This window comes from Aythya marila (assembly GCF_965140915.1).
Source record: "Aythya marila genome assembly, chromosome: 11".
Taxonomy (NCBI): domain Eukaryota; kingdom Metazoa; phylum Chordata; class Aves; order Anseriformes; family Anatidae; genus Aythya; species Aythya marila.
The window spans coordinates 14,919,351-14,945,930 of NC_139052.1; the positions used below are offsets into that span (position 1 = coordinate 14,919,351).

Here is a 26,580-nt window from a genome sequence, read left to right on the forward strand (position 1 = left end):
ATCAACCAAATCAAGGCACCTGAACAACTAATCCTAACCAGAGATATAAAACTCAAGTTATCTCAATACAGCAGTGTGAGACAATAATGATTAGATTAGTCAGCCAATCATAAGAAAATTAACTTCAGTGGATAAGGATCCAGGAAATTTACACTGGATGAGTAAATACAGACTTAGAAAAGAGGAACTGGTCCTACCTTTGGTGTACTGCAGTATCCTTTGTAACAGGACTGGGTATTTTGTGATTCTTTGTGTTACCAGCAAGATACATTCAGAAATCCCAAGACGTCTCACCAGGGAGCTGCTCATTTTTTTCTAAGGAACAAAGATGAAAATTTCAATTTTGTAGCACAACGTCTATCAGAGTGTAGAAAGGAAATATTTGTTTTCCTATCAACTGTCTCTCTTTTACCAGGTCCTACCTTGACAAATGCCTGAAACCTCTTGTCCTTTGAGTACAAATCTTTGAAATTATTTACTGCCTCATTGTGATGCCCGCAGAATTTGCCGTATGTTTTCTTCATTCGCTCGGCGTTCTCACCAGAGAACTGAAAGACACGAGACACAAAGGTCCGACTTCTATTGAGCTGTTTGTGCAATATCCCAGCAGTGCTTGCCAGTCTCTCAAGAGGGCTTTATGAAAACAAATTAGTCCAAAGTCTTCTGAACCAACCATTTAAATCTCTAAAGATTTAAGAACTGACTTTTCAAAGTCAGTTCTTAAAGAAGTAAAGAACTGACTCGTGACTTCACCACATTCACACTTAACACACAATCTGGGATTCTACCTCAACAGGGCTTAAAAGCCAAATGAGGGCAAGGTAGGTAAAAAGAGGAAAGGAGAAAACACAGATAAAGAAAAGTAAAAGGACCTACCCAAAGTTAAACATCAGGTCAGTAACTCAGCCAAGAAACACACTGTGCACATTTCACTGTGGTCTACTGCCCACCTTTCAGCCATGAGTCAAACCATTTTAAGCCTGTTATGGAATGCTACTCTCTCCCATAAAATAAACAAAATAAGTTTTCATAACTACACCTTCATCTCAAATAGCAAAAAATGCTTAAAAAAGCAGCAGAGATTTCATGTGTGTGAAGTGCAAAGAGACATCAGCTGTGATTGTCTAACAAGTAGAAGAGGAGGAGCAAGAAGACAGGAGTGCTTGGTTTCCAGATATGCTCTAAGAAATGCAAGTTATTTTCCATAGCTTACTTGATTCACCAGGATGTCACCTATCCTCTTGATAACAAAGTTCTTTTCACTTTTGTCTGCCAATGACTCCTTCTTCCTTTCCAGAATCCGCTGGAAGAAGTGACTGTGGATATGCAGCAAGTTTTCCAGACAGGGAAAGATCTTGTCCACAATTTGCTGATCATACTGCAGTTCTTTCAACATCCCTGCACTGTATACATCGTTCATAATCTTCAGGGTGCGAACATGATGCATTTCTGTCTGCATTAGCTCTGCGTAAGATGAGAACAAGGTCAAAAACAAGGTCACAGCAGAACATTTGGGTGTAAAGTACAAGGAAAAGCTGTCACTAGAAAGCTCTTCCAAGTGAGCTAACTGGACTTCTCTAAGTGGCATCAGAAAATTTAACGTCAGGTAATTCTCTGCCAGCCTCAACATAATTCATTTCTGCCATGCAGGATGGCTCTTGAATCAGGGAGGTGACGACTTGCTATCTAGCTGCTGTGCTGTAACTGAGCCAAATGGGAAGAAGCGATTTCTATTTTTATTTATTTTTGATGGATTCCAGGTAAGCAAAAGGCAGAAAGACGAAGTTTTCACAGAACACACAGTTTCTAAGAATTTCAGGAATTAAATCTTGGCCACAAAGCAATCAAAGTCTATGTTCTTAGTCACTGACTTGACGTTTCCCAAATACATGTGCATAAGTATATTAAGAAACCATCTAAAATGAATGAAAAATGAACATCCATGTATGCCTCACCATAAATGACATCTTGCCGTTTGACAACATCTTTGTTTTGCTGCTGTAGGAACTTGCTGTCCACTACTTGGCTCCAGGACTCTGCCTCCAACAGCTTGGAATCTAGTTCCAGGTCTCCCATCAGCTGTCCTTCATTCATGTCTGCACCTTCACAAAGCAATGTAAATGTCAGAAAGATGTGGGTAACTTACCCCAATTGTTTGATTCCCGTTTGTTTATTTACGTTTAGGCTGTCTCTGTTATACCACAGACATTATACACTTTCTCCTTCACTAATACAGAAATGGTAATATGAAATTATACCACATAAGGACTAGATTATGAAAAGCTCTTTTAAAAGCTATTTGCTAATTCACAGTTTTCATGCAGACCAAATTCTAGCTCTGATAAAAGAGAAGGGATTATTTAACATACAACGTGTAATTTGTCTTCCTTCATTTACATCAATAAATCGAGAGAACTTAGAGTTATGTAAAGGCTGTGCTGTCATGCTTAGAAAGCTAGAACTGATGCAAGTAGATCTGCAAACTACTGCATCCATCCACCTCTTTAAGAAAGACTGCTCAATTATGGAGCAATGGGAAATTTTCTCTGTCTCCACCAGCATGATCTTGTTTAGCCCTTATTAAATTAATATAATTCTGTTTTTTCAGATAAATATTGGCTAAGATGTAAGAATAATGATTATATCCTAGAAAGCCTCATGTATAAAAATAAAGTTAAGAAATTAATTTAAATGATTTCACTTTTAAAACCACAAAACTAAGCAATAGCATTTTTCCCTCCCCACCCTGGGGAGGGAAACAAAAAAAAACCAACATATATATCAGCATGAAAAAGGTAAAGACTGTAAAATATGTGGCTGTATGAACAGGCCAGAGGAGTAAAACACAAGAGGAAATGTTTGTCCTCAAGCTAAATTCCAAGTAACTCAACAGTAACTGAAACCTTCTTAATGTTTTCCCACAGTTCAACATGCTGAAGAAATTACAATGTGGGGCCTTGTTTTAGTTTATCATTCTAATATTCTAACGTTACAGTAAATGCACTGTAATTGTCCATTAAAGAGAAAAACTTGTGCTGAAATGACAACATAGGTTTTCTATTTCTGGAAAGCAGCACCGAGACCTTTCTGCTGCTATAAATACCATGGGGATGCTTTACCTTCATCAACTAGTGATTCCATGGATTCATTCACCCGGCTGATTTTATGTAAAGAGTCTGTTGACTGGGACAGAAATTTCCAAGTGTGTATTAAGCTGTCGTCATTCCCAACTCTGCAGAAGAACAGAACACAAAACATTGTTTATGATTTCAAAAAGTCAGCCACATGGCTTTTCAAGTACACAGAGGAATGCATTTTTAAACACAAGCTGAAAACCAAAGCAAGTCTTGCAAAGTTAGGTACAGAAATGTATTTGTATTAATTATTTCCTAACAGCTACACATCAGGACTCAGAAAGCTGGAACAGACAGTGCAAAAATGTAATACAAAAGGCTATCCAAGAGTCTTTACTACTTGTTGCTCTGAGCAAGATCAGAAAATCCCAGTCCATGCAATAGCTCTGTTTGTACAATTGTTCAATATGCAGGTAGTATGGGAGCCATAAATGTAATTTACTTCTGTTTTTGTAATTAATTATGTATAATGCATTCCTAAATTGCCATGAAGACTGCAGCTCTGTGCATCCACCCTATCATTATACACACAAAAGTTAATGTTATACTTGAGCTGCGAAAATGTGTGCTCACACAGTACCAAGCCCAAGGCAAGAATTTCTTCCTGGATCCCAGAGCATCTCTCTGAAGTGACCTTGGATATAACCAGGCCAAGTCAGATGCCTCTGAGCTCATGCCGCAACTAAACCTAACACAGATAATCTGATTGTGCAGAAGACAGCTGATGGTATCATACATAATACGGGCATTTCTGGTTTTGTGATCCTCTTTTGCACCTTTAACACAGATCACAAATTTATTTTAATGAGATCTGAATTTCTCCACGCTTACAGCATCAGATAATCCCCAAGTACTCACGTGCACAGGCGGAAACCTTACCCTGCAATGTTCTGTATTGAGACACTTTTTGAAAGCGCTGTAGTCTGTTGGGATCTCCTGTTATTGAATATCGAGGTGACGGTGTTTTCGTCAGGAGCAAGTATTGCTGAACGAGGGCGCTCCTTAGGTTGTGAACCTGCAAGGGAAGTGTCAGAGAAAAGTCAGTTCATGCGACTGCATTGTTAGCTGCAACAACGATGACTTAATGAAACCAGGCTTTAAAATTCACTTCCGTTTCTCTCTAGAGTTGTTGTTGGGAGATCAGTGGCTGTTAGATACAGCCCTAACTGCAGGGAAGCCTGAGCTTTCTGCCTCTCCCTAACCACTCTTGTGGTATGTTAAGGCAGGACTTGGTCAAAGCAAAGTCCCTATGCACTCTGGAATTTGCCTCAAATATAAAATGTGACAATTGGTCCATCAAATACTTTTAAACAAAATTCAGACATCATGTATGTTATTAAATGCAGCATGAGTGATCAGAGCTATCTGGAAAACTTTACCCTCTTTAGACACAATATGTTTAAGTTTCAGTTTTGCTGTGTAGAAAGACAGCCAAAGTGAATTCGTTAACTGTTATCTTTTCCTGTGGTATTTTCAAAGTCCAACAGTGTTACTAAGCAGAAAAGCAGAGACTGAGCTCTTAGCAAATTAAGCACTGCTGTGTTTTAGGCAGGAAAGAACATTGATGCCTTTGCTGAACTGACTGCACTGTACCTAAAAGAGCAGAGTGGAATCTGCAAGTCCAGAAACATACACTTTGGAAACCAAATTTAATTTTTTTCAATAAATGATCACATGAAGCAATCTACTGAGCTGTTTTTTCAAATTTCTGTAGGCAAGGAGATCCTACAGTTACATCCATCTTCCTGCTTCCATTTAAGATTGTTTTTTCCACCTGCACATTCCACAGAGAACCACTAATCCTTATCTCACACCATCACTTTGACTAACCTTTCCATCTTAATTTTAGATTTTCCCATCTTCAAATATATTTCTGGTTTCTGGAGCAATACTTCTGAACTTCATGACAAAAACCACAGTGTGTATGCCTGTATCACACAGCGTGGTTCCATATAGTGATCTACAAGCTACCCCTAAACAAGTTTATCTAATCAGGATGCTACTAAACCTATGTGGACTACTTCATTCCTATTCCTTGCCATCCATTGCTTTGGGTAGCTCTGCAGCACAGCATACATCTCAGCACAGCCACAAACATTTTGTCAGCATCGCTCCCATTCAAAATTAAACTTTCTATTTTTACTTCCTCAAAGCATAAGACTATTTGATTAAAAAATGTATTTTTTAAACAAACATCCTCTCAACTTTTAAGCTTAATAGCTTCTGTTAATACAATACTCCTATTCTTTTTCTGCCAGACACGTGAACATAGGCTGTATCTTCTGGGTTTTGCAGAGTGTTCAGCTGTAGGCCATCAGAAAGCTAGAACAGCCAGGCAACTATTCCAAATTTGACATGACTTTACATTTGCTTAAATTTATAGGGCCACTGCAGAAAGCAGATAAACCATCTGTGCAGCTTTAGCACAACTTCTGACATCCCAAACATTGCTCACCATGCAGAGAAAATGCTCTCAAACCCGCTTTTTTAAATGCTTATCTTTCATAATATAAGTATTAGTTGGTTACAACAGTTAAGAACAGCAGATAGAGACCATCAACAAAACAGAGGTAAAGGAAGTTTTCTTACTTTTGTTTCTCATGGTTACTGTGGGTAATGAAGAGGTATCATGTGCCTGCAACATTCCTTTTTGTGGCTGAAAGAAAAAGGAAATTCACTGTAATTTTTCCTCCCTTCTCCCGTTGGGCTGTGCAACATACCAACAATTAAAAATCTTTGTTTTTTTCTTAATCCCTCAGAACAGATTACTTCTCCTCTCCATATAGCAGCGTGACCCTCAGCAGCAACAGTGGTTGCAATCAGAAAATAGCATATGGAGAAATGTGCAGTAAAGAGTAAAAAGAAAGAGAAGGGCTGACTACTGAAGAGAACAACTAAAATCATGCAGGAGATTTTCTTACTTTCTTCATAATTGTATGAATTAGCTTGGAGAACCATACCTCAGAAGAAGCTCCTTACATTTGGAACAAGTCCAAATTCTGTATATTACTCATACAAACAGCATACATATTTAATAAATGTCATTATGCATTATATATACACATGATGCCACATTACAGGATGTAGCATTCAAAAACTAAGAGATACTGCATTTACGAGTGCAGGGCACCCCTGAATTTTGACAGCGATGTGTTGTTTTTTTTTTTATTATTTTAATCATATGCTTATAGGCTTTAAACATGCACAAGAAGGGTGGTATTTGCTCTGGGAATATCTAATCTCAAGTTTTGGACACCATCACAGTTTCTCTGTGCATTACTTCTTTCCAGAGCCTGCTGCTCTCTCTGTGGTGTGCTGTCCTTGCTCCTCATTGCAGACCACCCAGAGCACAGGACAGACCATCACACCCAAAGGTCCCTTTGTCCCAGAGGGAATGACGCAGGGCATCTGCACCCTACAAACAGCCTGTGGTGCTGACCTGGAGTATTCAGAGTCCCAGAGCATTATATGTCATTCTGATGCCATCCAAACACAGAACACATTAAGAAAACCAGCCTATAATACATATATTTTTCAGGTCTCCAAGAGGGACAAAAAAATTAATCTACCAACTGCCTATGTATCAAGAATTATAGGAGAGCTTAGAGAAATTATTCACTATTGCACAGGGCATTTCAACAAGATGAAAGCTTTTGGATGTGCTTTTAGAAGATGTATTCTAAATTGCTTAAACTTTTTTTTTTTTTTTTTTTAAATGTAGTAAAGTAGATGATATCTCTTACCTTCATTTTCACTTTTGCACAAGAAGCAAAACTTTCCTTACAGCCTTTGTGAACAATTGCATTGCAGTCTGTCAAAAGTTAAAAACAAACAAACAAACAAACAAAAAAAAAAAACATCATTAAATAAAAATTAAAGAAAAAACACATAAACCATGTCAGCTTTTGCAGTTTGTATTCTGAACTGTTATCTAGCACAATTGAAAATTACAAATTTCTACACAATCTGTGTAGATTATGAGTAGCTGCAGATACTGGCAGACAGGCTGCTTTCCAGGATAATTAGCCCTTTGTTTCTTAACAAGATTTCCTCATGGAATTAATAGGAAATTCTGTTTAAAAATCATTGCAAGGTAGCGTTGCCAGGTCCTAGCAGATCTTAAAACAAAATAAAAGAGAAAAAAAGGAAAAAGATGGGAGTAATGCCTCTGCAATAAAAGTAAGGGAGAAAGCAGAAGTAGGAGACAGAAGAGAAACCAACTGCAGTGCCAGCATTTTCTCTTCAAATACAAATATTGTTCTTATCAAGGCTAGGACTATGGGATTCAGAAGGCAGCACAAGGACAGGAAAATAATTTTACACAAACCCAGACATATCACAACCGAGATCTACTGAGCAGGAACCGAGTGCTGCTGTACTACAGGATTATCAGAAAAAGGCAAGAGGAGCATCTGCCAGGTGACAGCATCAGTGAGGTAGGGACTTCCTGCTAAGCTAGCCTGAAGTCACTGCTTGGGGCTGAAACCACAACATTCACCAGTGCAATGAGCACCAGGCTTTAATGCCATTTTTTTTGCTGCACTGAGCAAATGTTGCATCTCTTTTTCATGAGAGTCTGCCACCTTTTCGTGAGAGTCTCCAGCATGTTTCTGGGTATCTAAGTTTTCAAAAAAAACCAACAACAAAAAACCCACAAACAAAACCACTGTTTTTCATAATACATAAATGATAACTGGGTTTCAAGCATTAACTCTTCTGACTGATGAAAGATCACAACTCCAATTCAAATCAGTTTCAGGAATTTAGAGAAAACCTGTTATTTCTATTCATTCACAAAAACACAAAATACAATTCATGAACTGTGTTAAAGTGTAAATTACATTGCAAGTGTACAGTTCAGAATTATTTCTAAAAGAAATACGAAATGAAAGGAAAAAATGTCCCTGCTCAGACTGATAAATTATTCTCACGTTCCTAACGTTTCTTAAATTTGTGCCTATTTCATAAAAGCCAGTAATTCTTCTGATATTTTGTGAGAGGAAAGAGTAAGGCCATAGGGCGTTGCTATTCTATCAATGTCCCACAACTTCCTGAGCATAAGAGAGAGACAGAAAGAAACCTGCATACTCTTGCAAAACCCCACAAGCAGTATCATTTTTCAGATCAAACAAGGAAGAGAGGCAGAACACACTTCTGGTGTCTGACACTGAAATCACATGAAGAGAGGCAGTGAGACAATTCAGAACCCTTAAAATTCAAACTCAAGCCTTGAAAACCTGAATATATGCTATTTACCAATAAAGAATTTTGCAGTTATCATGGCATGCTTTAGATCAAAAATCTATTTTCAGGGACTTTATTCCTCCGACTAATTCAGCCCTTCAGAAAGCAAGAAGTTCCTCTAGCTCCTCCATATCATTAATATTAATAATTTAAAAACAAAAAGCTTCTTTTCTGCATCACTGATCACAAAAAATAATGAAAGAACAGGCTCATTAAAAACATTTTTTTGCTTGCCCATTTCTTTTCAAGTATGCTAAATCTTTCAGCATTGGCTAGCTGTTTTAGGAAGCAGGTGTGCCACTGAAAGGTTCAGACATTGACTTAAAATGAGCCAATCCTTTGAAAAGCTTTCAGAGAAAGTCATCGACAGGTGAGACACAGTGATGGTAGCAGTAAAGCACTGCCACTTCTGTGGAAAAAAAGTAGACTACAATAGCACAGGAACAACAGAATGTCTGCGGCTGTCTATCAGTTATTTTCTAGGCATTAAGTATCCTATTTTAAGATGTGATGTGAGTACAGACCACACTCAGACGTGAGTGCAACAACAGTCTGGGCTCAAATCAGGCTTCCTTTGTAACATTCATTTTCTGGACAATGCAGAAAAAATAAAATCACTTTCCATTTTACCTTGAAAAGAAACAAAGAATATTTCTACTAAAACTTGTGCTACTATAGCTTGTGCTACTACATGACATTGTTGGATTATTTTAACCTGCCAGGACATACAAATTTAAATTGTGATTATTTTCTAAGTAGCTTAAAAGGGTGTTAAGAAAGTAGAGTAGGGAAAGGGAGAGGATGCATTTGAAAGCCTGTAATTGTTGATGCTTTCCATTTCCCATCAGGCTGACACAGAGCATGGCTCATGCAAACAAGTTCAATGAAATCTCTTCTCTTTCAGGAAACTCTGAATTGCCTCTGGGGATTCAGCTATCTGCTCCTGCCCCCCCTCACTTGAGATGTTTCATGCACTGGTCAACCACCAGCCTGAAGAGAGGCAGAGCCTCCTGCCCCAGCCTGAGAGCCATTCCTGTACTCGCTTTGCCTTGCCTCTAAGCTAGAGGAGAAAATACATTACTAACAGTGAAGAATAGAGTCCTGAGCTGCACTGAGAACAGGACATTTTATCTATGTGTTCTAAAATTTTGGGTTGCAGCATAAACCAGCCACCATTCTGGTCATGACCACATAAACGCTGCTGACCTTATCGAGTTACAGGCATGCGAAACTGTCGGATGAGAAATGAGAACACAATTACCAACCTCATAGAAACCCCACTTTGTGGTTTCTGTACGGCCTGCATTGTCTTACATGTGCTTCACACGTATACAGGTAGCTGCCCCTCGGTCTGTGACACAACAGCTTATATAAAGGAAGAAAGGGCTAGCGTTTCCTTTTCATATTACGTTTTTGCTGAGGGCTCACTGAAGTCATATTTCAGATAACAAAAGTATATAAAGCAAAATACCAGAGGTGTGTGGGACATCCACTGGCAATAAAAGCCACGATCCAAGGTGGCTTTCTCTGTCCCATACGAATTTTAATGAAGCACCTCAGCCTCAAACCATACCAGGCAGCTGAAATGACCCAAGTCCTCCATCTGACTGATCCATCTCGACAAGCAGAGGCAGAAACCCCCGCGGGATGCCACGCTGTCCAAGCACGGGCTAGGCAGGAGGCTGCAGGCCAGCTCCATGCACCCATGACTCACTTCAGTTCAGCTCCACAAGGCACCCCATCATGGCATGAATCACCAGCTCCAAAGCCTCCCTCCTGCCCCACGTCACCAGTGTTTAAAAGCGTGAGAACGATATGGCACCGAGTTCACATTTCCCACATCAGATATAACAAAAAACAAAAGGGGGGGGGAGGAGAGAAGACAAGACTTACTTGCACAGTAGTACGAATCCTTATTGAAAGGTTTCATACAGTGGTAACAGGTTGCTTGGGCTACAACGGAGGTTGCAGTGAAGAGATGTCCATTTAACAGCTTCTTATCTTTTTCCTTCTCCTTGGAATCTTTGTCTTTCTCTTTAGTCTTCTCTTTATCTTTCTCCTTTTCCTGCCAAGAGAAAATGAACGAATGCCTCGTCACTGTGCAGAGGTCTATTCTCAAGTTACAAATTCTTCAGTGTTTGCCCTCAGCGCTATGACGATATCGATCGGTGCACACCGTAACAATGGCCATGTGTCTGCATAGCTCTTGATTAAAAGTACCAGCTAAAGGCTCCCATGGAAGAGGATTAATACAGCAGTGACTCTCAGGGCCCTCTGCACGGGTGTCTTGCCAGCGGAGATGAAACCAAGCCTGCTCTGAAGGCAGCTATTTTCTTCCAACTTTGACTTCTGCCATTTGCTTGGTTTAATGACTTAGTTCTTTTTTTTTTTCATCCAGGCTCTAAATGATCTCTTCAGCACTTTCAATGATTTTTTTTAAGCACAAAACACCACATATAATGTGTATCAAACTTGCAACATGATTAATTTTTAAAGCCAATCACAAGTCTTGTGCTTTGCAACTGCATGAGCAATGGAGAAAGCAAGCCCTTCTAAGGCGCTGGTACAGCACCACTGCTGGATTATTCCCACCTCCTTTTTCCTTCTGACACCTTCAACAGCTTCATGCCACCCCAAGAGAATACATGAAGCCAGTATACTTTTTGGGGAAATGATCTTTCACAAACCCTCGAAATATGGCATCACAGAGAGACTGAGGAACAACAGCAACATCAGAAAACATCAGCTTGTCCTCCGGAAGCCACAGTTCCACCTCTGAGCTGCTCAGCTGTCTTTGGAAACATGTCAAGCACAGCCAACTTCTCTGATTTTCAGTAGTTTTTCCTATCTTTCTATCCCTACCTGAGACAGAAACTTGCTAGCTACTAAAATTTTTTAAAAAGGTCTCTTGTGGCATTTCATGGATTTCATGGTCTCCCAAACACGGCTTACAGTATAATTTTTAAAGGAAACTCCACAGAAAATCTCCAAATTTGAATTACAGTGACTCCATGTTTTTCTATATACCACCCTACAAAGCACTCATCATGCTATTCATCTCCCAGTCTGTATTTTAACTATTACTGAAGATTTCACAGCATCTGAAAGAGAAGCTTAACCATGAACTGGCAAGGGCTCCTGTGCACTTATCTTTGACTTCTGTTATTTATACGCCACATGCTCTTTGCTAAATACTGTCACAGGAGGAACCTAAATTTCAGAGAGCTGCAGAGCAGCCTGTGTGAGCAACTGCCATGAAGCAGTTAAAAGAGTTATTGAGCTCAGCAGCCACCAGGAGAGAAACTTTCGTGCCTTTGATGACAGGCTCACATAATTAGTAACCCAGCCTGAAGTCTCCCCTCTCCCAGCAGACCCAAGGCAAAATGTCAGCATCAGTCTCTCCCTGCAAAGCCTCACAGACACGAGTTCTCTTTACCGACCCCAAATGCTATTTCATCCTGCAAATAAACAAAAATAAGAGCATTCTGGGATGAAATAATCCTGCCTGCAGCAGAAAACCTGCAAGGAAGTGCTTGCTCTGCAGCACATCTCTGCCTCCTGGAGCCATCACTGTCATCCCGTACAAACCTGCCCAGCCCCACTCCTTTTTTGTCGACCTGGCCACCTTTAACCAGGTCCAGCCCAATTCATGAACTAAAACTCTTGGGGACAGCACCGAACCAACTCCATTGCCAGCACTTGTGAAGCCCCAGGACAGAATATCACCCACTGCTCCAGGCAGATCTTGCAAACACCATGCTGAAAGGAGATTCATCACGCTATGTTTCAGCTGTACCCGATGCTTACTGCAAAGCCCAGCAATTCTGCAGTCTGGAATAATATCGTTTCATCAAAAAAAAATCACTGTAAAAAGCATTTCAGTTAAAGCTAAACTGCCCAGTGAGAAACAGGAAACGCTGCACCACCTTCAAGGAGCAAGCAGTGAGCTTCATGCAGTGGATGCTAGCGACAACACTGAAACAGTGTCTCAGAACGAGATTTTATTTATTTATTTCTTGGCTGTGACAGTTACTGGAACTCATTTTTTAAAAGGACTGTAAAAATAAAAACATTGTCCTGCTCTATCAGAGCTGCCAGAATGATTTAAAGCACCACTTAATGGTGTTATCAGAGGTGGACATTGCAATGCTGCACCGACATGCGCCGACAGACAATCCGGGTAAAGAAACTTGGTTTTACAGCCCGAAATAACAGCCTATGTGCTGCAGCAGCCTGCCCTGCTGCAAAATAACCACGAAGCTCTTACCTCCCAGTGCTTAAGTCCTACCAGCTTCACTGTTATTTGGGGAACTTCAGAAAATCGATTCCATTTTATTGACATCCTTCCCCCGGGGCAGGAGAGCTGCTCTTGAGCAGAGCTAGCCCATGGTGGCAGCCCAGAGCCCTGGTGCCGGGGACGGCAGCCGGCGAGGAGTTGAGCAAAAGGGGGAGGAGGGCGGGCGGGACGAGTGCCGCTAACTTCCTCCAAGATGATATTAGCTACTTTACTACTGCTTTCGTCCTGCCCTGCCCTAGCTCCCACTGTTAAAAATAAAATCAAATGAAAGTACGGGCAGGAAAAGACGGGATTAATACCGTCGAAGATATAAATCCATTTAGATCCACGCCTTTAAAAGGCAGAAAGATTGGTTAAACAACCCCCCTGTGATGTTTGGGATATACAAAAAGTAAATTTGAACAAACCTCACTGTTGCTACGTAGTACTTCAGTCCACAAATTGCGGCAGATGATTCCCTGGAGAGAAGGGCTTCATATACCTGCACTCCTCCTGCTCTGTGGGTCAGCAGCGGTCCCCTTCTTCTAGCCCTTTGAACACTCAAAACTCCTATCACGAACTAAAACTGCTGGTGGAACAACACTGCCCAATAACCACGCAAGTTAAGGAGAAGGGACATTACTCACGCTAATTTTTATGTCGTCATTTCCCAGAAACTCTACCAAAATGAATAAAACGAGTATGCTTTTCTAACAGACAGGGATATAGAGTGTTATAGACTTTACAAACGTGAGGCAGCGCATGCTGCTGATTGCAAGATTCACTGACTAATCCCTAAATAACATGAAGTGGATGGGTAAATACAAACAAGCTTATACCAGTATCCTCACTACAGTTAATACTCCAAACATCCTCTTTTCCTTTTTTTTTAAACAGAACTTTTCCAAAACTCATTTTCAAGAAGAGCCACTGCCATTAGTATTCTCAAAAGTGCCTTATTTTTACAGTTAATCTTAGAAAACTATGCATTTCTGAAGCCAGGTTTGGAGAAAAGCAAAACCTAGTTGGAAAGAACTTGAAGCCTGCCTGCCTGCCTCTCTCTCTCTCTCCTGACAGCCCAGACAGCAGCAGAAACCAACTCTTCCTGTCCAACTTCCTCTTTCAAGGTTTGCTGTTTTTCTTTTTAACTCTTACAGTTTTTAACCAGCCTCAAAGCTTCTGAGAATTCAGTGTTCCCAAGAATTTTTAGGTTGAATTATTCAAATGTACAGCTGAAGCCCAAAAGTGTGTGTAATGCAACCATTCCACCAGGAGCAGACAAGAAATTGTAATTCGAATGACATTATGTTTTTCTAGCTAACAAAAATAACAGAACTGCTATGTATAACGATTTTTAATGTATGTATGATGGTTGAGATTTTGGAACGATTCTTGTTTTATCAACGGTTTCAAACACAATCATGAAATGGGTGAAATAAATGGACCGCACCTACTTAAGAAAGGCAGAGCAAGCAAGTATCTGGTGTATTTTCTTACCCGTCCCAACAAAATCTGTTATTTATGTCCAGTTCTTGCCTTAGAGATTGTGCACCCAAACTGCAAGACGCAGTGAATGAATTTCCAGTCCTGTGCACAGTCTGTGCAATGTGCCCCACAACTTCTCGCTAGTGGTTTGCATAGAGGTTTCTTTGCATAGAAGACTTTGTGCAAACACTTTTTTGGATGTTGTACTTCACAGCAGAGAACAGCATTGTTTTAAAACTCTTCAGCAGTAGCTCAGAACTGCCTGCAGCTGCAGTTTGTGTCTTTTAAGACAGATCCATAAAGAGGAACTGTGCATTAGAATCACTGACCTCATTACAGCTGATAACTCATTGCGAATGTGATGCAATCTTCTAAAAATATCTATCAAAATTAGCATCTTGCCTCTACACTACACAACCCCCCCTATGTTACAGGAACACTCTGGCTGAAAGATCAGATGGGAAATGGCAAAATGGAGTTTGCTTGTGCAGATAGTGTGACACCTCCCCTCTACACACACTTCATCCAATCCTAACTGTGTGACAGGCACCATGCATTGTGCCTTGCTTCCTGTTTGCTATTGAAACTCTCATCAGATGTAGTTAATGTCTCAGGGGCCCTCCAATAGCACTTACCAACACAGTAACTACACATCAGTTAACTGCATAATATACGTTGCATTCTGTGAGGTGAGATGGTGTTATCTTCTGTCTGTCAGACATGGTAAACAGCGCTGAGATTCAAGTAAAAAAATCCAACCAAGCAAAAAAAACAACCAAACAAAACAACCATTCATCTTTAGGAGACAATCTAAGGGAAAAACAGCCTGTTTTAGCGAAGTATTTACCATTAATGTAATTATTTCTATAGCCAGTTCTGTTCCCAGGAAATTCAGCTGCGCTGAGAAAGCACTTAACCTTCAGAAAATTCAACCCTAGGGTTTCAAGGACTTCCTCCAGAAAAGGGAGAAAATATAAATATTGGCCATCTCTCAAGGTCACTGTCTGAGCAACTTCTCCAGCAGTGCACAGGAACTTTGTGGCAAAGGTAGAAATAAAAGGGAAAGACAATACAAGCTTCGGCAGCCAGTCCTTTCTTACAGCTCCTGTCCTCATTTTATTAAACACCTCTCAGGCTCTGCAAAAATTAGACCCATCAGTCACTGCAAAACCATAACTCATGCCAGAGCACAATCTATTCTCTATAATAAATGAAGCACAATTCAGTGGGGAAAAGAGGCAAAAACATTGCACAGGAAACCTCGCCTTGGATGCATTTTAATTTGGGGCTGCTGACATTTCCCATGTTGCTCTTCTCTACGACCACACAGAAAATCCTCCCCTTGCGACAGGAAAAAGAAAGTCAGGCAAAGACATAAATACCACCCTATGGAAACACACTGAAATACAAAATTAATCTCTGATACCCATAGGTATTTCATGGCTGTAAAAATTAAAAAAAAAAAAAAAAAAAAAAAAAAAAAAAAAAAACCAAAAAAAGCACTTACTTTGCTTTTCTTGCTGCTGGACATTTTATTCTTGAGGTAGCTGAAGGTACGACTGACTTTTGTTGCACTTTTACCAGAGGGGACACTGCTGCTCTCTTCAGATATGCTAAAATCGAAAAAGAAAAAGGTTGGGTTTTATTTTTAATTTTTCCTCCCAAATAATATATTAAGTGGATAGATGTTTTTTTAAAGGACAAATGCATGTATTATCCTAGAGGGTCATGGATTGCTTTATAGTGTTACACCAGAGATTGCAAAGTAAAGGCAAAAAAGGCAAAATGCCAATCAAGGAAGCCTTTTATCTGTTTTTAAGTAATCTCCATCCTCAAGCCATACCACAGCACCCTCTGCTGCTCCAATGGCCAAATAACGAGTAAGCTGCTTGCAGCATGAGCCTATTTAGAGGGGCAGTCTATCCCATTGGGCACATACAGTCAGTCTCGGCATTTAATCGTCAGCGCCCAGCCTATTTCAGGCTGGGAGCTGACAGAAGGGACAGACATGCATACGTCCTTTAATGAGAGGTACAAAACCATGATTATTAACGTAACACAGACAGACTTGACCAAAATCGGGAACAACTATTTCCAGCATAAAATATAAATCTGGGTAAACTACTATGGTTGAATAACAAATAGCCTGATGTGTTATTATCTATGAAGAAACCACAAAGTCTTGTTGGAGATAAGACCTAAATCAGACAACTTTCATATCGTGTCATCTAAAATATCCATAGGGGACAGATTTGCACAACCCGGACACTTGGGATTTTGCTAGGAATTCTTTTGGTTTTCCAAATTTGAGCAACAGAAGAGATGGGGAACCCCAGAAAACCATACCTCTGCACCAAGGAACCTGCGGGGCCGCCGAACGCCGGAGCACCTGGAAAAGAGTGGAAGGATGGGAGGTGAGATGTTAGGCTGCAGTCTCACTGTTTTAAAAAACATAGCTTGCATATTTGGACAGTTAAAGAGGAAAGGGACATGTTTACCAGAAGTGAGTGCTTAGAATTGATTTCATGTGCTCAGGATAAAGTCTGTTCCCCTTATCCTTAGGTGATCTCAAATTAGATGCTGAGGTGAAAGATTACCTAGTATTTTTATCATTCTTCATTTATCAAGCAAAGGATGTGCATCTGTTAACTTTGCTAGTAAATGAGGGTATCTGATACAGAACTGCCAATTTAATCACAATATGTAGAAATGCGAATCATTCTGCCACAATACTTTTATTTATACACCACTAGAAAGAACCCATTGTGCAGCACATCCGGGATTCATGTATAAAAGTCTGCTGCTTGATAAAATTATAGTTCATTTTCCCATCAAAATCCTGAAGCGCTTCATAAAGAGTACGGGAAACAAGGGAAGCCTTATTCCATTTTCCACGAAACGTTACCAACTTAGAGCTCAGTCACACAAAACTCTGCTTGAGGAAAGTCTGACTTGCGACATGCAGCCGAAGCCCTGCCAATGACACAATTTCTCTGTATACCACAAGAAACCTGCTTGCCTAACACATTTGGAGCAGATTAGGTAGCTGATATCATTTACCAGAACTGTTGAAGAATACTGAAAAATCGTGACAAAGTGATCCAGAGGAGAGAAGGGTCTCCCTGGAGGAACTGGGCCTGTCAGGAAGCCCACAAACCAAAAACAACAAAGCACAAACCAAACAAAAAACCTCTTCACTACAAGGACTGTTCACAGCCACAACTGAACTTCAAGAAGCACAACTTTGTTTCTGCATATGCATTGTACAAAAACTAGTCCTTTGACTTCAAATTCTGTTAACATACCAAAGCTACGGCTGAATGCGAAAACGCCACTTCACAACAGATGTAAAGGTGGTCCTGTATTCAAACGTACATTAGGAAAAATTGTGCATACAGTATTATGCCTTATGATCCTAAACACATTTTCCTAATTGCTCATTGTGTCAGCACAGTCTGAGACAGAAATATCACTTGTTTATTTTAAGAAACTAAAATACTGGCATACCTCATTACCTAATCCCTGCTTGGAGGTCTCTCAATATCTCCCTTGCGAAACCTTTCATCTAATTAATGATCTATCCCTAAAACATCTAAGTAATATTGTAACATATATTGAATGAAGTCTTCACTTTAATTTCCTGATTATATTCCTCTTTTTTTTTTTTTCTCTTTCTTTCCTTTTTTGTACTTATTTATTACCAAACTGCCTGCTAAGATCACACAAGTAATTTGCAGGCTCCCAGCTTCTGTCCCTGGTTAGCCCTCCTGTGACTCTTTTTCAGCTCTGGTTTGCTTTTACATGGGTCAAGCCTTCTTACTCTTTCCTTTTTTAATAGATTACCCAATTTGAATGGATTTCAGTATTCCACAAACCTTTTGTTTCTTTGCAGTTAACGTAAGAAATACAAAGCACTGAATCAAGAGCTATAATAATTCAATATTCATGCCTGTTTTTCAGCACCTTCAAAAAGCACATTGCACAGGATCTTCAATTATGTGCTATATGTCTTTTACTGCAATCGTATTTTATCGTAGAAATTGGAGATTCTTGACAGTAGGCAAAATGTATCCAGACAAAAACCACAGTGGAAGACTGTTTATGATTTCATATTTTAGGTTATAATTTAGCATCATACAATCAATATTGTGCTGCAAGCTATAAAGCCCATGAAGATGAGCATAAAAAAGCACAAATTTTCTCACCTTCATGGTGAGCATCTCCTGTCATGGCCAGGTTCAAAACTGAAATGCTAAAACTAACAGCCCACAAAATACGTTAGTTGGCCTTTGAATACAGGACCTCTATGTATACCTTACACTTCTGTGTTAGCAGCCAAATTTTGGGGTACTTATCTGAACATCTCTTGCATCACCCATCAAAATTATTTCACATTTGCTGGACTTAAAATAATTCATCAAAATCCATTGTGCAGCAACAAGACTAGCATATTGCAAATGAAATAAACCAGTTTGCAACCCCTTCATATAGGCAGCTCTTAAACTTCTGTGGCACAAAAAATCCAAAGGCTTCACAACAATAACCTTGTATTTTCTAAAATGCATACTGGCTTGTCCAGATATCTGAAATCCGTCTTATATACATGATGCTATCAAGCTAACACATTCATCCTCTTACGAGGAATGAACCCTGAAGATGTGAACAAATAAATAAATTGGTCTGGGATTACTACGTGAAAAATGCCCACTGCCAAAGCAGTCTTATGAATAGCTGTGGCTAAACCAGCTTTTATATAAAGTCACCACAGTACCCTCAAATATGAGGGAAATAACACAAGCAAAGAAAGCAACATTCTTGTTGGAAACAATATCTGACTTTACTTCAAATACTCATCAGTAACAGCAGCTCCATTAAGGAGCATTAAGGATAAATACTGACGAACAGAAATGCCTTCACCTATTAGGAATTACTTAACTCTTTGGATGCTTAAAATAAATCTACCAACAAGTTTAGCTTAGAATACTTTTTGCCGTGGGAGTGTGACATGTCTCACTTTGTGGGGACCACAAACTGTGCCTTTTGTTAAGGCAGAAGAGAAGGACAGAGCAAAAGGGAAGGAGGAGGAACCTTAAATATTGATGCAGGTGGTATGACACCCAGGAAGAGCAGAGGGCTTGTAGCAAGGGACAAACCCACAGTGAAGGCTGGGAGTGGAAAGGAGGAGAATTTAGCTACCTCCAACAGGTATTTGGTGGTGTGAGATTTTGCAGTTCAGGAAGTTACCAAAATCTGTTGCACGGGAAAGGAATTTCCCCCATCCCAGTATGGGTACGAGGGATGGGGGCTGGTTTCCTTGCAAATGGTGTATTTGAACCAACTAACAAGGCTGTTCTGAATGATCTCTACAGGCAGAGAGTTATCTTCCAGTTTATTTCAGCAGTCCAATAAAACACATTTAAGAAAGAGGAAGCACCTTCAGTATTTTTGATATGCCTACTTACAAAAAAAAAAAAAAAAACACACAAAAAAAAAAGAGAAAGAAAGAAAAAGAAAAAGAAAAAGAAAAAGAACAAGAACAAGAAAAAGAACAAGAACAAGAACAAGAACAAGAACAAGAACAAGAACAAGAACAAGAACAAGAAAAAGAAAAAGAAAAAGAAAAAGAAAAAGAAAAAGAAAAAGAAAAAGAAAAAGAAAAAGAAAAAGAAAAAGAAAAAGAAAAAGAAAAAGAAAAAGAAAAAGAAAAAGAAAAAGAAAAAGAAAAAAAAAGGAGGAGGTTAAATGATTAATTCAAATTCAAGGTTCTGCCTTACTGGGGTTTCTTTTTAACAGGGGAGTTTACAGCAGGAAGAAAAGCTAGCATATAGCACTTGCCTATTTCCTGACAAAATTATTCCAATTTCAACATCAGGACCTAAATATGAACACCTTGATAATTTACGGTGTTTGGCTGCAATGTCTGTTTTTTGCTCAGCAGGGAAACTGTGAAGTTGTAGCTAAGATTTTCAGAATTTACTAGCAGATTTTCTATCTTCCTTTCCTACTCCCACCAAGCAACATACTCACTCTCGCATACAGCGGGTAGAGATCTATCCCTCCTGCTAACTCAATGCATTGAAATGATCTTAAGACACATACTTTAATTTTTATACAAAGGTTATGACAATATTGCCAGAGTGGCAGACAGTAACATTTGCCAAGTGGATACAGACCCAAAACTAACCAGATGAGATTTGACAGCACTGACGTACAAGACGCTTTGGATTATAATCCTTTTATTCTGCCATTAGTTAGCATTCAGTTACAGGACTAAGATACTGCTGTTAGACATCATGCAATGGAGAGGTTAGACTGGTGTTTGCAAGGTGAAAGTTCAAGGTTTGAAGCAGAAAAACAGATTTCCCTTTGTTTCCACCCATAATGGCTGCAATGCACAGAAAATGATTACTTACTATCCAACTCCTCCTCCTCATCACTGGAAGAAGAGCCAATAGAAAAGAGAGTTTTAGACTTAGGAATGAGTGGAGAGATGCTGAAGGAGAAGGAGATCCGTCTCGATGGTCGAGTCCGGCCCTGGGCTGAGAAGTGGGTTAACAGCAGACATTAGAGCATGCTTGAAAATGTATTTAATAACAAAAAGGAGAGGAAGCAGCCAAAGCAAACTAGAACCAAAGCAAAGGAAATGTCTGCAAAGCATCTGGCTTCAGAAAAGGCACAAGAAACAAAGAATTAAGAATGTGCAAATTCCAGAGGATGCAGGTTTGAAGGATGCAGGCCTCAGAGGATGCAGGTCTTATTGCATGCATAACTAAATGTTTTCATTACATTTTGCTGGTATATTTTCATAGGAACTTATAATGAAGATTTACATGAGAACAGTAATTTTCCCAAACAAAGTAGCAGTAACTTAGTGGATCTCTGGACAAAGGGCATCTGCCTCACTGCAATAACTGCCAGGAAATCAAACTAAAACAACTCAAGACATTTATTTAATGGTGCTTTTTGCAGTTAAATGACACACCAAAGCTGCTGCATATAGCAAGGATACTTTATATGAAATATTGACTTAATCCACCTGTAGAAGTTCTTGCTGCTTCTACCTCTTAAATAAAGACACAACATTTTGGTAATGTGTCCTTCAAAACTTTCGGCTTTAAAATTAAGAGACCAAAATTTCCTTTCTTTTCTTCCCCAACTTAAAACAAAAAACAAACAAACAAAAACCACCATCTTTTCTACTGCCTTCTACTTAAACTCACAGTCCTTGTTTTAAAGAAATTGCCTAAACATGAGAAAAGCCCCTCTGCATCCTGTCCAGCCCTTGCCTAGCAGTCTACCAAGTACAGTGCCAAATTTTGCAATCAGGCTGTGACATCAAAACTCCCATTATCGGGAGGATAATAGAAATAAGTTCAATTTTTATTTATTTTTTAAATCTTATTGCTCTGCCTTCTACTCATGTCAATTTCTGAAGTTATAGTTATCTACCATTGCTACGCACTTTTCCAAGAATTCCTGCTATTTGTTTATGGCCTCATCTGAAAAAATTTGCAAATTAAAAAACAGTTTTACTGCAGTTCCTGTTTAAAAGTAATTTATTTTAAGAGCAGTGCTCACATAGCAGCAAAAATTCTTTACAAGTACAGGTTTCTCTGAAATGAGATGTAGGACCTAACTAGTCCCCAAATTTTTAAGCAATTTGTTATTGCTTAACACCTCTCATGGAGTTCTTGGAGATATCCAAGAACTGGACTTCCCAAACCTCCTCATCATGCAACCCCAGGTGGAAACTTCTGTGCTGTGATCTGACAAACATCAGGCTGCTGGATACCCATCACCCCAGTGCTCTGGGGACATCGGCTTTCTGGTCATGCAGGTGAATCACCTCAAAGGGGAAGGGCTGAGGTGTCCTTGGGAAAGATGACTGGGACAGGGCTGGGGAAACTCTGCTCCTGGACAGGTCTGATCTAGGGGCAGTACGCATCTTCATTAAGCACCTACATCAAATACCTTTACTTTACTTTACAAATACCTTTATTCAGGCGTTTTCAAGCCATTCCATGTAATGAATAAACTAATTTGCTTGCACAACAGGTAGAAGAAGTTAAAGATTTTATCAGTTTAAGACTTCCAACAGAAAGAAGTAGCAAATATTACTCCCTTTGAACAAACGCATATCCTTTCAGACAATAAGATATTTTTGTATAATAAAAGAAAATGAATTTTAAACAATAAAACAGTAAGAAGTTTCTGAATTGCTGATATCGTACCCCAAAACTGAAATCAAAATATAAAAATATTATCTGAAGAATTTTCATGCAATGCAACCAACACAAAGCTCACTCCTCTGAAAATTTCTTTCAGCCATCAGTCATAAATGCCAATCACCTAGTAAGTTTAGGTAAAAGTATGTGCACAGTTTTTCAATTCATGTACATACTTTTTTTTTTTGTTAAGCAGAACGACCCTACGTTTGGACCTAGTGAAAGGCATTTAGAGTGAAGAACTCTTAATTGGAAAGACTTCATGCATTTATTTTGTTTAGACTGCTTTTCAAAGCACATCTTCTGGTGTCCAACATCTGAAGAACATGACTAGGCAACACTGCTTTCTTTCTTCTGTAGTCTACTGTCTATTTAGACTAAAAGTCAAGATGAACAATAATACTTTACTGTAAATAGAACAACCTCCTCCAGCACAGCTCAATTCAACTTCCATTTCAGTGGTTTTATTTATAGCAGTTCCTGGCTTTATAACAATGCTCCACACTGGAAATTTGCTATTCCAAAGCTGAAAGCAGTCTTCCGAGCGCTCCAGCCAACAGCTCGTGACCTCCCTCTATAAAATGCTAAAGAATTAACAGTAGTGAATGGCCACAGCAACTCCTGGAACATTTGAGACATCAGATGGGAGTGTGGGTTAGAAACTCAGTCTTGGAAACTGCTTCTGCCTCAATACTTAGAGCAATATATGGGAACAATAACAGAAAGCACTCCATATGTTTACTCGACTGGATTTAATTTTCAAAACTTTTGTGCAAAACACGTTGCTTTCTTCTCATCCAGACATATTTAAAGGGGTTAGGGATTTTTTTTTTTAATTACCTCCCATAAATTTACGTAAGTGAAATGTAGAAACATTGATAATTTAGTTTTCCTAGAATAATAATTTAGTTTTCCTAGAATATATCTCCATGAAATCAAGGATTTCTTGCACAGCTCTGAAGTGTTCTGCTGCAATAAAACGAATGTTAAAGGTAGGTGATACAGGAGAGTTGAGACTCCCAGACCTTCTTGTATAAGGTACCAAGCTGCTTCGCGTGCATTCATGATCACAACTCGATCCAGAAACCCTATTCCTCTTTCAAAGTGACTAAAGAGGAATGATTTACCAAAAAACTTCCAAATTTAGTAAAGCGTCAGAGTTGGGAAGAGACTCTGTAACCTAAATTTTCAAGGTGAGTAATCCTTTTGGATGCTCACTTCAACTACCTCAAAATGCAGCAATTTTTAGAAACCATCTTCCTATAAAAATGAGGCCCTCCTGAGGTGTTGCAAACTAACTACTGAAACAGTAACGCACACAGAAGCATTAGTCATTTTTAGCTCCAGCACCCAAAACTCACAGCAGACAACCTCAAAGCAGAAGACTAACCCTGCTATTTCTTCCACAGTCCTTGTGGATGGGATAATCTAACTTGTCTACCACCAGCTCAGGCTTTGATGATGTTTTTAATGTGAGTCATCTTGCCAGAAAAGAGTGGCAAGCTGGTAATTTGTCATATTCCAAGACAGTGGCCCAAATCCTGGAAATGGTGCAGGCACATTTTCTGGATATGCGCCCGAGCAACCCCTAGACTTGCTTTGTGGGTGATCTTCTCTAGATGGCCTTGCTTGAGCAAGGAGTCTGGACCAGATGACCTCCAGAGGTCCCTTCCAACCTCAACCATTCTGTGAAACCTCCACTGTCATAGCTTCCCTGGAGAGCATGAAGGAAACTCTCAAGCAAGAGGGAGAAAAGCATCAGCCTGCTGGGTGCTCTCAGCCCCCAGGGCGCGTGTTTTCTGGGAGTTAGCCGAGTTATTTACAGTGTTTGGTTAGCAACTGGATGCAATGCCAAGAAATTGGTTGCTTAAAAAAAATAATAAATAATGAAGGCCTTCAACACCAGGAGGAAAGAGGGCGTGCCACGGTATGGAGCAGGGGCCGGTCTTTTCATGGGACAGATCTGCCAGTGTTTTGGTTACTGTTGCTGGGGCCACATCCGTCAGAGCACATGCTTATTAATCATCGAAGAACGATGGCAAAGAATTTAGAAACGTCTCCTACGAAACACAATCTCTGTGAGCTTCTTTCAGCAAGCCTCCCAAATGAACAAAATGCCTTTCCTTGCAGCACCTTTCCTCGTTCAGCTTTGCAGAACCTGCAGTTCCTCCACTCCACTCTGTTTGCACCTGATTTCTCCACTCAAGTTAACAGCTTGTCACTAACGTCAGCAGCACAGCACCAGGATGCATCTCAGTGACTAAACTGAGGGCATCCAACCACCACGTAAAGCCATCTGCTGACTTAACGGAGAGGTGCTTGGCTAACTAACCACACAAAGAAGGTGGTGGTTTGGTTTTGTGGAGGAAGCAAGGTTGTGCTAATCATACCTACTGGCACCGGCGAGCCCTCAACCAGGCTGCTGCCCTGTGCTCCTAATCGCATGCAACAGCAAAAAGACTTGTATCTCATAACTCAAAGAAAGAAGCACATCAGTAAAGAGGAAAAGCTCTGGAATCATCACTGACTGACAAGATCTGATCTAAAAAGTCAATATTTTCTGGCTGGCAATTAATAAAATGAAAGCATGTGTAACATGGCCCTTCCTAAGCACATCCAGCTGCAGCTTTTGAATGACTTTTTTTCAGCTGAAAGAATCAACTCAATGAAGTTGCAAAATTAAGTGTTTTTTATTGCTTCAATTAGGCTAAACTAATTTGAAAAATTTCCCCTAATCAACTTTTGCTATTTTCTTCAGGAATGAGATTCAGTAAATTACACCCATCTGCCCCCAAAAATTTATCTCAAATAAAAGAAACAGCAACAAACTCCCCCAAGGAGACCAAGGCCTGTATCTACTTTAAAACGAATCCCGAAGTAGGAATAGAAGATCTCAAATGGAATTTACCTCAACATCAAAGGAAGAAATTCTGAAAGGGTGCAAAATTCAAACATACTCTTTTTGTTTTAACAATAAACTCAGTCAATCGTACTTTTCACACCAGTAGTCTAACTAAGAAACAAAGCCAACGGAATTAGAAACATCAGGGATATATTGTGAATAAAAAAATATGGAACTAAGCTGAACAAGTTCTGGTCTTCCACCCACAATTCCATGCTGCAGTGAAAACATGTATTTCACATAATAAAGGTGAGAAAGAGCAAGTACTAGTAAATTCTGCCTTGGGAAGGTAGGTAGATATTGCACATGACAGAATAGATAAGCATAAGGGAAAACTGTGTTACTCACTGTCCAGCGCTGGTTTACTAATTGACATTAGAGACACAGATTTGGTCAGTGGTGATGAAACAGATGAAGTACAGAAATTAAATCCTTGTGGCTGTGAGGTTGGATGCATCTGCAGAACAGAAAATAAGAACATTGGGCAAATATGTCAAGCACAGCATCAGCATCCCAACTGCAGAACAATTCCTGTTTACAAAAATTCACACTTTTGAACAGTGAATATTTAAATGATCCCAGTATAAGGCAATAGGTGAAAAATGCAAGGAAACAAAAAATGCAAGCAGCATCACAGAAGTGAAATGCAACATTTTGTTTTGTCTTTTCAGTGGAAGGCAACTACATTTGGAACAGAGACACTGGCTTCTTGCTTGTCTTGCAAGATATTATAAAGTGGATGTTGTTAACTGTCTGATGGCCACGGAAATTACCACTGTGATTCCAGCTCCTCAGTGGAGCAACATGGTAAAAAATCTAATTTTTAACTGTGCTCCCCAAAAATGCCATTCCTCCATGCAAGAGAAGACATAAGAGCCTTGGCATACCAGCTGTCACTGGTCAGATCTTGTAAGACCCATTTACTGCCTTGATGTGTCACTCACTGCAGTGACTCTACGAGGTAAACAGGCTGGCAGGCTAATGATTCTGGCAGGTACCCAGGAAGCCCTACAGCTGAAGCATCAGGCTCAGAAATCCAGGGTATTTAAAGTATTTAAGACCATAATTGCTTCTTTTAAAAAAATAAACAGAGATACTCATAACATCTTTGACCCATCTGTCCTTAATACCTATCACAGACCTCTGCTCCAGAGATCACACTAAATTTGCTTCATGTGCAATTAACATTTTGCTTAACTGTTGCTTATAATAATATGCCTTTTCATTCTAGTTATGTCTATGAAAGAAAAAACAACTTCATTTTCCTCTTAAAATAGGAAAATAAACCTTAAAACTTTGACAGATAAATTACTA

General features: G+C 39.6%; 1 protein-coding gene across 10 annotated transcripts in view; it reads right to left on the reverse strand.

Moving 5' to 3' along the window:
- AKAP13 (A-kinase anchoring protein 13) overlaps positions 1–26,580 on the reverse strand; it is a 217,491-nt gene that overhangs the window by 19,038 nt on the left and 171,873 nt on the right. For all 10 annotated transcript variants that reach the window (XM_082768863.1, XM_082768865.1, XM_082768870.1 and 7 more), the window contains 12 exons: positions 25,615–25,723; positions 16,486–16,528; positions 15,647–15,752; positions 10,272–10,443; positions 6,878–6,945; positions 5,724–5,790; positions 4,014–4,149; positions 3,120–3,232; positions 1,956–2,102; positions 1,214–1,464; positions 423–548; positions 198–315 (listed from right to left, as the gene is read on the reverse strand). In XM_082768863.1, coding sequence (XP_082624989.1) covers positions 198–315; positions 423–548; positions 1,214–1,464; positions 1,956–2,102; positions 3,120–3,232; positions 4,014–4,149; positions 5,724–5,790; positions 6,878–6,945; positions 10,272–10,443; positions 15,647–15,752; positions 16,486–16,528; positions 25,615–25,723 — 1,456 coding nt within the window. The remainder of the gene's footprint in view (positions 1–197; positions 316–422; positions 549–1,213; positions 1,465–1,955; positions 2,103–3,119; positions 3,233–4,013; positions 4,150–5,723; positions 5,791–6,877; positions 6,946–10,271; positions 10,444–15,646; positions 15,753–16,485; positions 16,529–25,614; positions 25,724–26,580) is intronic.